We start from the raw sequence: 13,282 nt of genomic DNA on the forward strand, positions 1-13,282 counted from the left end.
GGAAAACATTTCAGTAGTTCCTCAAAAATTTAAATAGGAGTTACCATGTGACCCAGCAATTCCACTCCTAGGAATATCCCCAAGAGAAATGAAAACATTCATCCACACAAACATGTGTACATAAACATTTATTGTAACATTATTCATAATAGCCTAAAAATAGAAATAACCCAAATATCCATCAACGATGAATGGATAAATAAAATACAGTGTATCCACACAACGAAATATTTATTCAGCAATAAAAAGGAATGAAGTGCTGAGACATGGTATAACATGGACAAACCTTGAAAACGTTACAGTAAGCAAAAGAAACCAATCATAAAAGACCACATATTGTTTGGAAAGGTCCGTAATAGGCAACTCTATAGAGACAGAAAGTAGGTTAGCAGTTTGCCAGGGGCTGGAGGGAAGGGGAAGAGAGGGACTGCTACAAAGTATGAGGATCCTTGGTGTGGTGATGAAGATGCCGTAAAATTAGCAGTAGTAATGGATGCACAGCTCTGTGAACATAATAAAAACCACTGAGTCGTACACTTTACGTGGGCAAACTTTTATGGCATAGAAGTGGAAGAGTTTATGCCAAGAGAAGGAGTTCGGTTTGCTCAGTCAGTCTCTATGGTTGGAACGTGGGGAACAAGGGAAAGAGAGGCACTAAGTAAGGCTGGAGCGGTGAGGAGGATCACAGAGGCTCCTGGAATGTACACTCAGAGCAATGGAAGATCACTGAACACTCTGAGCAGGGAAGCGATACACCCTAATGTATACTTAAGAAAGATCACCCTGCCTGCTGTAAGAATGGACTTGGAGGTCTAAGAATGAAGAAGAGCAAAGATAACAATTAGGAGCTACTGTAATCGCCCAAGGGAGGCACAACGCCAGGAGCTGGGAGCACGAGTTCTCACCTTGGTCAAGTAGTCGTGGATATTGAGAGTAGCCAGCTTGGTGAGGTGCCCATTCAGACCCAGGGCCATGAGAAAGCCAGCATACTCATTGGCTAACTCAGCGTGCTTGGGCTTATTGTAAACAATCCAAGCTGAGTCGATCTGGGAGGCAGGGGCTATCTTCAGGCCGGCAGCCACGCCATTGTGGAAGCTGGCCCAGCTTGTCATGTTGGGAGGCACGTCGATGTTTCCACTGTTCAGGTCTACTGTTGTGTTCCGAGGAGGGGCTCGCCCTATTCAGGCAAACAAAATTTAAAATTGAGAGAATAAAAATTCACAAAATTGTTAAACTTAGATTTTTGAGAACAGAGATTATTTTTCCTACATTCAAAACCCTTACCCCCGTAACACCTGGAATTATATTAGTTTATTATGCATGAACTTTCATACATTTGAGTCAAACCTGATGCCAAGTGGAAAAACCTTAACTGTATAAAATAACTCACTGCCCTTTCTGCTAAAATACATGGGACTATAGTAAGATAACTGATACCAATTTAACTTTATACAGATCTGGTTAGGAAAGCCACTACTTTGAAATCTTTCTTTCAAACAGTAGGAAGCTTATTAAAAAATAAAATGAAAATTACCACCACAAACTACATGAATAATAAATTCCAAAATGTGACTGATGGCAATGATGTTACTTTCAAATACGCCATCCCATCTTTTCTCTGGTTAAGGAAAAACGATGTTTTAAAAAGAGACAGGGAACTTTATAAATTTGCTCTGTCTCTCTTATCTATCTATGTATCTATCTCTATATACAGATACCTAATTATATACTATTGTTAAAAATGCAAAATTGCATTCAAAGATACCTATATAAACTACATCATTGTATACACTTGAGTCACCCAGTGAACCATAAGAGTAGTCACTAAATTTAAATTTATGGTCAGTTTAAGAGCAATGTAAATTAAATGTTCATGATGCTGTGTTTTCTTTGAATGTCTTTTCTTGAGCATTTTGAATTTGATTTATACTGTGTATTGGAATACACTGAATTTTTTTATATTTTTAATATTCTGTATGAGTTCAAGTCATGGATATTTAAAAGACATATTCTAAATATTGCATAAAGTTATACAGTTCACTACAGGTTTGAAAATGGGCTTTTTAAGGAGTTTTGAAAGTTATGTAAATTTTAAACAGACTCAGTGTCTTATCTGTAGTCTGTATATGCACACACAGACACAAGCACAAAATAAACTTGTATTTACCATTTACTTTCTGTACCTGAAAACTAACTCAAATGCTAGTCTGTGATAGCACGACACAGGTGACAAGCTTGTGAGTTATACTTTTACTTTCTCAAAAAAGGCAAAGACTCTAATAATGAAAAAGCAAGTAAAATTTCTAGAACAGCAATTCATCATATGCATAAGACATAATATTTACATACAATAGAACATGAAAGGCAATGGGGTAAAGCAAATTTTCCTGAGTAAGAATAACTAGAAGTTCAACAGGCAAAATCAGCTTGGGTTAAGGAACAATTTCAAGTAATTGTTTTTTTTCCTAAATGAATTTATTACTAAAACAAGATTGTCTTTTGGGAGGGGAGTGTTTGGAGGGGGCCGTACCAGAATGCCTAAAAGGATAAAACTTTGGATGAATGTCATAAATATATTTAAATTATGCAAATTGACCTAAATGTACTAAGAAAGAGACAACAATGACTCACGTATTTATTTTTTGACATCCACCCAAGTATTACTGCCCAGATTTAATACATTTTAACATTTGTCAATTTTGCATGAGATTTTCCTTTAAACCCAAACTTCTATATGAAAACATTCAAAGAGGTGAAAAACTAATAAAAGGAACACCTACACACAGTGCCCTCCATCAAGGTTCAGTAACTGTTCAGATGTTGCCATGGTTGCTTTATCTCAAGAGAAAACAGCTAAATACTGACGGTAACTCTGCTGGATGTGCCTCAGTGGGATTATGGCTCCAAGACAGGTGTGATATGGGACATGGGAATGTGTTTTTCACCCAGCTGATCTCATTTTCTGTACGCTGCTAAATCACAAGCTTTCTACAAATCTGAGTGGGAGGGACCTGGGTTTCTTAATTATGCAACTTAAAGTACCGTGAAATTGTATTTGCATATATCATATATCTTATACGTTACTGTACGCATTATATACACATTTTGTACAGGTCTCATAAAACCATATATACTATATACTTGAAGGGATTTTCAATAACAATTTCAATTATATACAGCTGTCACCTTTAGTGATCAAATGGATGCGAACTATAAAACTCATTATAATCAATAATATTGGGAAACGAGCACTCATATCTGGCAGAAGTAAAAACCCATGCACCCAACCAGAAAAAAATTTGACAATATGTTACATTAAAGCCTTAAAATCACGCTGTCTTAGGAGTTCTGCTTTTAAATAATTATCCTAAATAAATTATAAATATACCACAACAACATGTTTGTAATAGCAATAAACAATAATTTCCAACAATACCAGGTTGTTTATATAAACTATATTCCATTAAAGTAAATACTTTGGAGCAAATAAAAATGAAGTTGTTGATTAAAAATGTATATTATATATACATAATATAATTGTGTGTGTGTGCATATATATATATGCTAGAAATAGCAGGATGCTCACTATATAGTAAATTTTTAAAATAATTTCTAAAACAGGTTTAAACTTTCTGATAATTAAACATAAAATTATAAAATGGAGAAATAGAATTGGGAAATGAATAAATCAAAATGTTAACGTTAGTGAACTCTAACAAGCAGGACCATTTTGGGTGATCATTTTTTCTTTTTGCTTAGTATATTTTCTCGTTTTTGTACAAGGATCATCTATTCACAGTAAGATACAGCAAGACATTTCAAGACTAAATATCTTTATGTCTTATACTGTAAGATTATTTAAAGTTCAATAATCTCACCATTATCAATAATATCTTCCTAAACTTTCTCTAGTGCCTTTTTATAACTTGAAATGGTCTCATTAAAAGCAAAAATTAGTAATGGGTTCTGTTCTACTTCCCTCAGTGTTTAGTTTAATTTGCTTTTGGAGCTTTGATAACCACTACAGGAGCTATTAACAATATTTAAAATCACTGGGGATAGAAAGAGCATTTCTTTGGCTGTAACTAAAATAACTCAAAAGAACTCCACTAAACATATACTTAATCATTTTCTTTTCTCACTGAGTCCAGAATTTAACATACCAGTCAAATTTAACTTGGGAATAGGCAATGGTTCCGTTGGAACAGGATGATACGAAAACAAGGTAAACATTCCTCGTCCTACAGGAAGAGCCATAGTTCGCTGACACAACTGGAGCAATCTATAATTACAATGAAAACCAGCTTGTGAAAAAATTTTAAACAAAAAAAACCATACTTTAATTTGTAGACAACTATTTCAAAGCAAACGTGCTATGTAAAATGAAGTCACATCAAAGTAAATCCACACAAAGATGTGGGTGAATCATTCAAACACAGTATTCTCACTTTCATACTCTTCCTACCATTAGAAACTCTGAGGAGGAGACACTTCCTTCTTTTGTTTCACATTTGGTTTGAATTAAAACCAGCTGCTCTATAAACCAAGCCAATTCTCCCTAGGCCTTTGAAAAGTAAAACCTGGCTGTCAGAGGTGCAGGAGGACGAGGTATTGAGCATGGACAGTAGCAGCAGTCTGAGGGCCAAAGGGGTCGTAGTTATGGGGACACTAGTGTAACCAGTGCAAAGAAATCTATTCAGTGCATATCTACAAGGTGCTGAAGCAGGTGTACCCCAACATCAGCACCTCTTCCAAGGCCATAAGCATCACAAAGTCATTTGTGAACCATGTGTTTGAGCGGCTAGCTCAGTACTCAGACTGAACCACAGTGACATCCTTGGACGTCCAGACGGCCGTGCGTCTCCTGCTGCCTGGGGAGCTGGCCAAGCACACTGTGCCCGAGGGCACCAAGGCCGTCACCGAGTACACCAGCTCCAAGTGACCCAGGGCCTAACATTAATAAAGAGTGAACTGCTCCCGCCAAAAAAAAAAAAAAAAATCAGCATCACAGAATCAGTGAACTCTGATAATAATAACAACGGCTGACTGCACTGAGCTTTGCTATGTACCGGGCAGTATTTGAGGCACTATGCAGAAATGGCCCACTTGATCCCCAGAGCAGCCTGTGAGGTGTGAACGCCGCAGTCACGCCTATTCTTACAGTTGAACTAAGTGAGGCAGCAAGAGGGTAAGTAACGTATCCAGTCGCCCAGCAGACAGCGGCCAAGCCGGGTTCCGGAGCCCGTGCCAAGTCCCATGCCTCACTTCTCCGTCATTCCACCTCCCCACTCAGGTGACTGACACCTGGGTATGTGCAGAGAGGAAGGGAGATTATGACTAATCCAGAGCTTCAGCAGCCTGTGCCTACCTGTGGACGGTCCTTCCCCTTTAAACAGGACAATATAGTAAATAAAGTCAGGAGAACTAGAAAACAGTGGCAGAAGAATGACAAGTGACAGAGACAAGGTACATAAAAGGACAGGTGAGAATTTTAAAATACAAGTTGAACTGTCCCAAGGCAACAGCTCAGGAACGTCACAGGCATGTGACGTTGCTTACTACTGAGTCTTACAATTTATCAAGGTGTCAAGAGTGGCAGGAGAGAAGGCTCATACAGTATTACCTATCACATCAGAAAGAAAAATACTAGTGTTAAGTTTAAACCACATGTTAAAAAAAAAAAACTCAGAACATTTTATTTTTCTGGTCAACCCACACAAGAATGAGTTCAGCATTTTGCTGTTTGTAAATTCTTAAGGTGACTACAAGCAAAATGGTTTTAGATTCGCCTTTTCTAAACAGCACATAGCTATATTTTAAGAGGAGGCGGCTCTGAAATACAACATATGTCACCAAATGACAAAATATTTTGAAAACATGTATGGTTTATTTAGATTGGGAGAGAACTTAAAATACACGGTACTTTAAAGTACCTTTTTAGAGTTTTCAGCACTAAAAACCTCTGCCAAGAGATGATGACGTGTTCTCCTTTACCTGTTTTCTTTTTCCTCGATGAACTCGTGGTCACTGAGTTCCGGGTACTGCACCACATTGACACGCACAGGATGTGCACTTTGAAGGAGCCGTCGCACGTCCTGCACCCTTAAATCTTCACTCCATATTAATGACATCACCTCCTGATTCATGTCATTCATGCCATCATCCTCCTCCTCAGTGTCTGTTCCTGAAGGAACATCTGATGAGAGCACCTGAGTAACAGACTTGGTTGTAATGTATACTGTAATGTATACTGGCACTCTGACCTAAAAGTCTTTTTTTTAAGTATAATTATATTGCTTACTTGGAAATATTCTTTACTGAGCCTAGGAAAAAGCTTTCAATTTAGGACAATAGTCAAGAGGCTGACTCCACTGAAAGAAGAATTCTAAATAAATTGTAAGAATCTAACTATATCCTAAATATTCCAAAAAGGAAACAAATTACTGCAAATGGAATATTAATACCTTTCACTGTTACTAAAGAACCCACACTAATTTAAATATTGCCTTTGATTAACAGAAGTAGAGCACAACCTGGAAGGATATAAACCAAGGCCTGGGGGAGGTAAGACAGTATTTTCTTACTTTCATGGTTGGTTTTCACTTTTTTTTTCTATGTTCCAAATAAAATTTCTTAAAAGGAAGGGACTAAATACAGCAAAACAAGCAAGGAGAGTTAATTCCTTGGTTATTATTCTGCCCTCATAAGCCCAGCATGTAGTTTAATAGGAGTCTTTCCAGTACAAATAATTCAGACTTCAAGACAGATGTGAACAGCAGAAATCTTATTTTCGCTCAAAGAGTTGTATACTCCTTTCTCAAAAGATTAACTCCTAGGAGAAATGCTGATGTTCTGCAACACTTAATGTGGAAGCAACATTAGCCTGGGGAAAAAAAAATAATGGTAGGTATAGCTAGAGAATCTCTCTTACTTTAGTCGATTACTTTATTATAGTTTATTATAATTCCCACGAAATATCTAATTTTAAAAGAAACTATATTCTAATAGGAGAGTTAGCTATAAAACATAGACCCAAAGAGCCAATAAACTGATTTATGATGAGTTAGAAATTGTAGCCTCCAGTAACTGAACAAACTGAATTTAGACAAATACTTAAAACGACATTTAAATAGAGATGAGTGATTCTCAACACCGCCTGGTCTTAGTGCTACTGATGTGCTCACTCACAGCAGCAGAAGAGGTCTAAACGCTGAAGGCTCATCTTGGTCAAGCAAAGGATAATCATATTGTCAGCAAAAAAAATTGGTTTTCTATCTAAAACAAGACAATGGTAACTCAACTAAGCGTTATTATTTAAGTGCAGATTAAAAGACAGACGCGCTGGTACGACCCTGCAGGAGATGGGATCCCCCACAGAACCCGCTTCTGTCAGGAACCCACTATGTAACACTGATGTCAGGAATAAATTCTGATACAGTCTCTGAAGAAGCATTAATAGCCTAAGATCTCACGTGGATTATGAACAGTTACAATGTATGGATTATCATGTTTGTGTTCAAAGGCTAATAAGAGATGAGCCAAATTTACTCTGTTTTCTCAGAGACATAAAAGTACCAAAGTCACCAGGATGGAATGGCCATCCCTGAATCCTCCTTGATCCTCAGGGTCATGCAGTGCTACTACTCATTGTCTTTAAAGTTAGTGAGAGTTCTAGAAGAAATTTTAAAAGTTATTTTTTTTTAAGCTTTAAAAGAGGCTGATTTTAAAAGAAAAATAATTGGACGGTGATGATGTATTTCACTTTCTATTTGTAGGTTCTTAGAACCCATTATTACAAAAACAGATTTGAAGATTGATGAAGGACAGTATTTGAGGAAAATAACATTAAGATAGCTTCTAAACAACGTTAGTGTCCCCTCAAAAAAAAAAAAAACCTTTTTAGAGGGGCTTCAGTTTTATATGATTAAAGATATATTTACACCCATTTAAAAGGTTAAATGCAAGAAATGCAACGCATCAAAAAAGTATGAAAGAGTAAATAGCTATGTATTAACTATTCAAAATCAGGATTATGTGCTCCCCCTATTTCCTCATAATAATTACAAAGTAGTTAATTACTAGTATCACACAAGCAGGGAGCCAGTGATAGCAGTTGTTCAGCTAACGCAGGGTCAAGGGAAAGAAAGGTGTCCAGGCGAGACAGAGCATTCACAAAACCTCCTGTTCCCATGTTCAATTTACAATTAATAAGATCTGTCCAATTTTAAACCCTGTCTAGTATATAACATAATCTGACACATACACTTGCAGAAAGACTTAAAGGAAAATGAAGAACATTTCTACTTTGATTTTATTGAGGAGAAAAATGAACTTGGACTGGGTACGTTGATACTCACAGATTTCCCTTTGGGCAAGTTTCCTTCGCAGGCCTGCTTGGAGAGATCCTGACGTCCAATCAAGAGACAGACAGCTTCTGGCCAGTCTGAAGCAGGCTGCTCCCGGCAGTGATAAATCGCATCTCTGATGGGGAGAGCAATTCCAAAGGGAAGAGTTTCCAAGTCTCTTAAAGTGAAACCTTAGGGCGAAAGGAAGGGAGACATTTTTCCACTTAGACTTACCACTGTCCCAAATATCCCTGGTGAAGTTAGTAAACTCTATCCTAACAAGTAAGAAAGAAACTGACTTTATTCATCTTACTACCAGACCGGTGTCTCAACATCAGGGATTAGTATCAAAGTTTTCTTTAAAAAAAAAAAGTTCCTAAAAACCTTGAGAAAAAGACAAACAATCCAATAGGAAAAACACAAAGGACAAAAAGACGTTTTCCTAAAAGGAAACACAAGCGGTCAATAAACGTATGAAAAAATGCTCTATCCAGTGAGTGATCAGGGAAATGCAAATTAAAACCACTAGGAAATAGAATTGCACACTCACTTGACAAGCACATATTTAAGTCAATCAATACCAAGTGAAGGCAACTATGTAGAGAAACATTAATTTTCTTCCACAGCTGGTGGCGGGGGTGTGGTATATACTGGTCCAACCACTTTGGAAAATATTCAGTATGTATAGTTAGGTCCACCCCTATGGTCCATCAACAGCCATGCAGAAAGTTGGGCACATGTGCACCAGGACATAAGTATTAAAATATTCATTAGCAATGTTTCATTATGGCAAAATAAAAAAGGGAAGGGAGGAAAGAATCACGGCTACCATCAATAGAATGGATAAATAAGCTATGATATATAGTCAAGAAGTGGATTATACAGCAATGACAACGAATGAGCTACTGCTACGTGAGTCAATATGGACGAATCTTTAAATAATATTATGGAGTAAAGGAAATACGATAGTAAAAAACATATTTATATCAATATCCATTCACGTGACATTAAAAAACATACAATACTAAGCAATAGATAAAGATGATAAAACTGGCAAAAAGAATGATTGAAGGTAATATAAAATTTAGACGGGGTACCTGTACAGGTGGTCACCTGTAGCACTGGGCTGTGTAAGAGACAGACACAGCTGAATGGACACACAGGCCCTTCTACTGCACTACAGTGTTTCCCTCCTAACACTGGGCAACCAGTACATCAATGTTCACTTCACTCTCTAAATTACTATTCTCTAAGCATACATATTTTACATGCTCTTTTGTACATATTCCACATTTCATTTAAGAAAATTTTCAAATCCTCAGGATAATTAAAGTTTATTTTCCCTGTAATGATTTTCTAAATTTTATAATACTATACATTATTTATTAATATAGAAAGTTGATTAAGTGTTGAGGTAAAATGTTTCCTTATATGAGAATTAACACTTTTGTTAAATATTATGTAACATACAAATGTATAGAACTCATCCAATATTTTTCAGCATAGGTACTTCATTATAATACTATGTATTTCAATCATTGGAATTTTCAAGGAAGCATATAAAAAAGAAAAGTGAAAAACGAAGTCATTCAGAACATTCTCTAGATAAGAATTCAGAAACATCTTGTAATATTCATTAAAGCATTACTTTCTAACAAATTATACTTTCACTTTCTCATTTTTTACATTTTCATATCAGTAATTTTTTTAATTTTTAGTTTTTTATAAAAAGCCACAATTTGTATTAAAAATTTCTTTAGTATTTCACTGTTTAAAACCTAGGGGCACAGGCTTTAGGAAGAGAGAATAAACTCTTTCCCTTCCTCTCCCCCATCGCCAGTGAATCTGCATCTTGGTGCGCAAAATGTCTAGCCATCATTCAAATGCAGACCCTGAAGTGAGTTTACACAAATCACTTTTAAATTTTGCCAGAAATACTCATTTCTGACATCTGAGCATTACAATGGCTTCAAGTCTGAATGTGTAGTCATTAGTGTTCTCCATTCTGAGGCCACTTGACAAAGCCACTGCCTCTACTGGTCTCAGAGGAATGACAAAGATTTTTCTTACCTATCGAGAAACCACAATCTAGTACCCCAGATCCTAGAACGTGGAAGCTGGGAGACTGTCAGAGGAAGGAAATGTGGCTCGGGGGGCCATGGTCTCGGCTCTGTGGGATCCCTTCCTACAGCGGGAGCCCCCCTCTTCTCCTGCCGCCCAATTCTAGCGAGCTTGCAGGAAGCCTGGTTAGGAAGGAGGGGCCCAGGGACAGCAGGGGTTTCTCCCTGGCGCTCAGACACGTGAACAGTAACAGAGACTTACTTACCTACGTTAGTCATCCAGACAACTAATCTCTCAGCTAGACTCGAAACTGGTGTGGAATGCCTGAAACTAAACCTGTGAGAGAACAAACATGGAGTTAGTTAACAGAACAGTAAAACACACGAGTGTTTTATATTCTCAGCATAAAAGCACAATCTGAATGGAAGTCACCTGTTCTCCTCTTGTTCTGCTTGTGACTTCTGGGGGGCTAAAAGGTAACAAAACGAAACATTACTTTGATAGTTATTCTAATAAAGAAAATACATAATCTGCACAAAACATTTGGAAATAAAAATTCATTAACAAACAATTCCTGAAAAAATAACAGAACAAGCAGTACTCTGGCATGCTAGGAAGTATAAACATTTCCCTGAGGCTAAAACGGTCCTTTTTAGGGATACTGAAAATATGAAGGTTAGATTTTAAGTAATCTTGATCTCTAAAAATCAACCCCAGACTCTACACTAGAATGGTGTTTTTATGTCACCTCCAAAATGAAGCAAGACACGACCTCTAAAGCACACTTAGGAAATTTTTAATTTTATTTCAACTGATATCGACATCTATAAAAATTTGTTTTGGGAAGTCTAACCTTGACTGACTTACTTATAGTTATTCTGGATAGATACTGTGAGGATTCATCAGAAACAGAGCTTTCATCACCAAGTATGTAGAGGGCGATACTCTGCATAAGGAAAAAAATTAACATTTTTTAAAATATTGAGGCATAATTACATACAGGAAAATTCATCCGTTTTAGATGCACAGCTCTTGCTGAAATTCACAGAGCAACGCACAAAAGGAAAAAGAAGTTGATTTTACTGTACGATAAATTTTTTAATTATACTGAAAAAGAAAAAATAAATAAATAAACAAGTTTGGCAAGACTGTAAATACATACCAAGACTACAAGTCTGCTTCTTTCACAAATTCCAGGGAGGTAAGGATAGGGTGGCATTCCTTCGCCCTTCAAACAAGAGCTCACCCACTGATAAATACTTGGTGGCTCAGAAGTAAGAAATGATGGATGATGCATAAATCCTGTTTGACCTTTAGAATTAGATAAATGTTTATAAAGATACAAGAACACATTAACACAGTACTATTTTATTCTAAAGGAAAAATAACCAACAATACCTGTCATCTGCGAACAATCAGAATAACATTTTTCCACATCCTCCAAAATCTTTATGATTTCTACCACAGTAAATAACTGGAATTTAAATGACTAATATCTTATCCAACCCTGGAAGGAAATTTAGCAAATTCTTGTGTTCAAGGCATATAAAGAATCTAACCAAAAATTTCTGCCCTAACCCTGAAGATGAGAAGACAGGAGAGATACCCAGGATTATGCTATGTTTTAACAACTGGGCCCCAATCCTATGTCCTTTTAACTCTGGATCTAAGACAGCACAATGGTTCTATAGTTGTACTGTCCAGGATGGCAACCACTAGTCCCATACGGCTACTGAGAGACTGACATGAGGCTAGTGCACCTGAGGTACTTAATTTTTAATATAATTAACCTACATAGCATATGGCTGGTAGTTACTAACTGGACAGCGCAGGCCTAGGGCAAAGCATCCTTGGCACTGGGAGCTCTAAGCTCTTGCGAGTCAGCATCATAGGGATGGGTAAAAGTTTCCCCCCTCACTGAGGAAGTTATGACTTACGGCAAATCAGAGATCAAGCACTACAAACTAAAATCTGCCTGGGGAAAACACACTGGCCCTGACTTACAGGCAAATGGTAAGAAATAAATCCTCTGCTCTTTACCAAGAAAAATACAAGTAAATGCCATTACGTTGTTCAGAAAAACTTTAACAGCATGAACACATACCTTGATCAACTGTGCACACTTGCCCAGTAGTTTTGACAAGTGTTGGATAATCTCTATAGTAATGATCTACATAAGGCTCCAATTTTAAGTCCCTAAAATAAGAGCATATAAAAAAGAAATAACAAGGAAGGCATTACAGCATTTTCCTCCCACAGAGTGCAGATTCGTCAGATGAATTTTTCAATTTAAAATACTTCTTTATGAGAAAGAAGATAATCAATTTTAGTCTCTGTATTTTATTTCTTGGACTTTAAAATGCCCAGTACGACACATGCAACCAAAACTCCACTCGCTAGGTAAATTGTGTGGACGTAAAACTACTGCGAAACACCGTGGTTCAGTTTCTCCCGTTATTTATTAGCTGTGTGATCTTCAGCAAGTTGGCTCTATGAAACTCAGTACTTTCCTCTAGAGAATGAGGAGGCACCAGTTAACTCACAAGTTTTTAAGATTAAATAAGAAAATATGTGTGAGAAATACCTTATAAAATGTAAAACATTATACATGTTACATATTTCAGAGAGCCATAATTAGGGTTTGTAAATCATTTCATTACAAAACTATTTTCATCACAGTAATCATTTGTCATTAAGAGAGACTGACCGTCAACTAAAACTGCCACAACTCAGAAAAGAATTTCAGTATTTCAAGGAAACTAACAGAAAGTAGAAATGCACTATACCCTTAGCTCAGAGGTTGGCATTTTGATTCAAAGTTAACTTACTTTATCATCAAGGGTCACAAAGGCTCAAATGACACCTAAGTATGACCT

General features: G+C 36.8%; 1 protein-coding gene and 1 pseudogene across 7 annotated transcripts in view; one reads left to right on the forward strand and one right to left on the reverse strand.

Annotated features, from left to right (window-relative positions):
- The window catches only part of ANAPC1 (anaphase promoting complex subunit 1), a 180,736-nt gene that overhangs the window by 139,399 nt on the left and 28,055 nt on the right, over positions 1–13,282 (reverse strand). For 6 of the 7 annotated variants that reach the window (XR_012065179.1, XR_012065178.1, XM_072951459.1 and 3 more), the window contains 9 exons: positions 12,511–12,602; positions 11,569–11,717; positions 11,274–11,352; positions 10,839–10,875; positions 10,672–10,742; positions 8,358–8,536; positions 5,995–6,221; positions 4,164–4,282; positions 906–1,177 (listed from right to left, as the gene is read on the reverse strand). Coding sequence is in view for 5 of the 7 variants with exons in the window: in XM_072951459.1 (XP_072807560.1) it covers positions 906–1,177; positions 4,164–4,282; positions 5,995–6,221; positions 8,358–8,536; positions 10,672–10,742; positions 10,839–10,875; positions 11,274–11,352; positions 11,569–11,717; positions 12,511–12,602 (1,225 nt within the window). In the remaining 2 variants the exon portion in view is untranslated. The remainder of the gene's footprint in view (positions 1–905; positions 1,178–4,163; positions 4,283–5,994; positions 6,222–8,357; positions 8,537–10,671; positions 10,743–10,838; positions 10,876–11,273; positions 11,353–11,568; positions 11,718–12,510; positions 12,603–13,282) is intronic. The other variant, XM_031692069.2, reaches the window with a different exon arrangement.
- LOC140690055 (histone H2B type 2-K1-like) lies at positions 4,383–4,942 on the forward strand (annotated as a pseudogene).

The sequence above is a fragment of the Vicugna pacos genome, chromosome 28, assembly GCF_048564905.1.
Source record: "Vicugna pacos chromosome 28, VicPac4, whole genome shotgun sequence".
NCBI classification, from domain to species: domain Eukaryota; kingdom Metazoa; phylum Chordata; class Mammalia; order Artiodactyla; family Camelidae; genus Vicugna; species Vicugna pacos.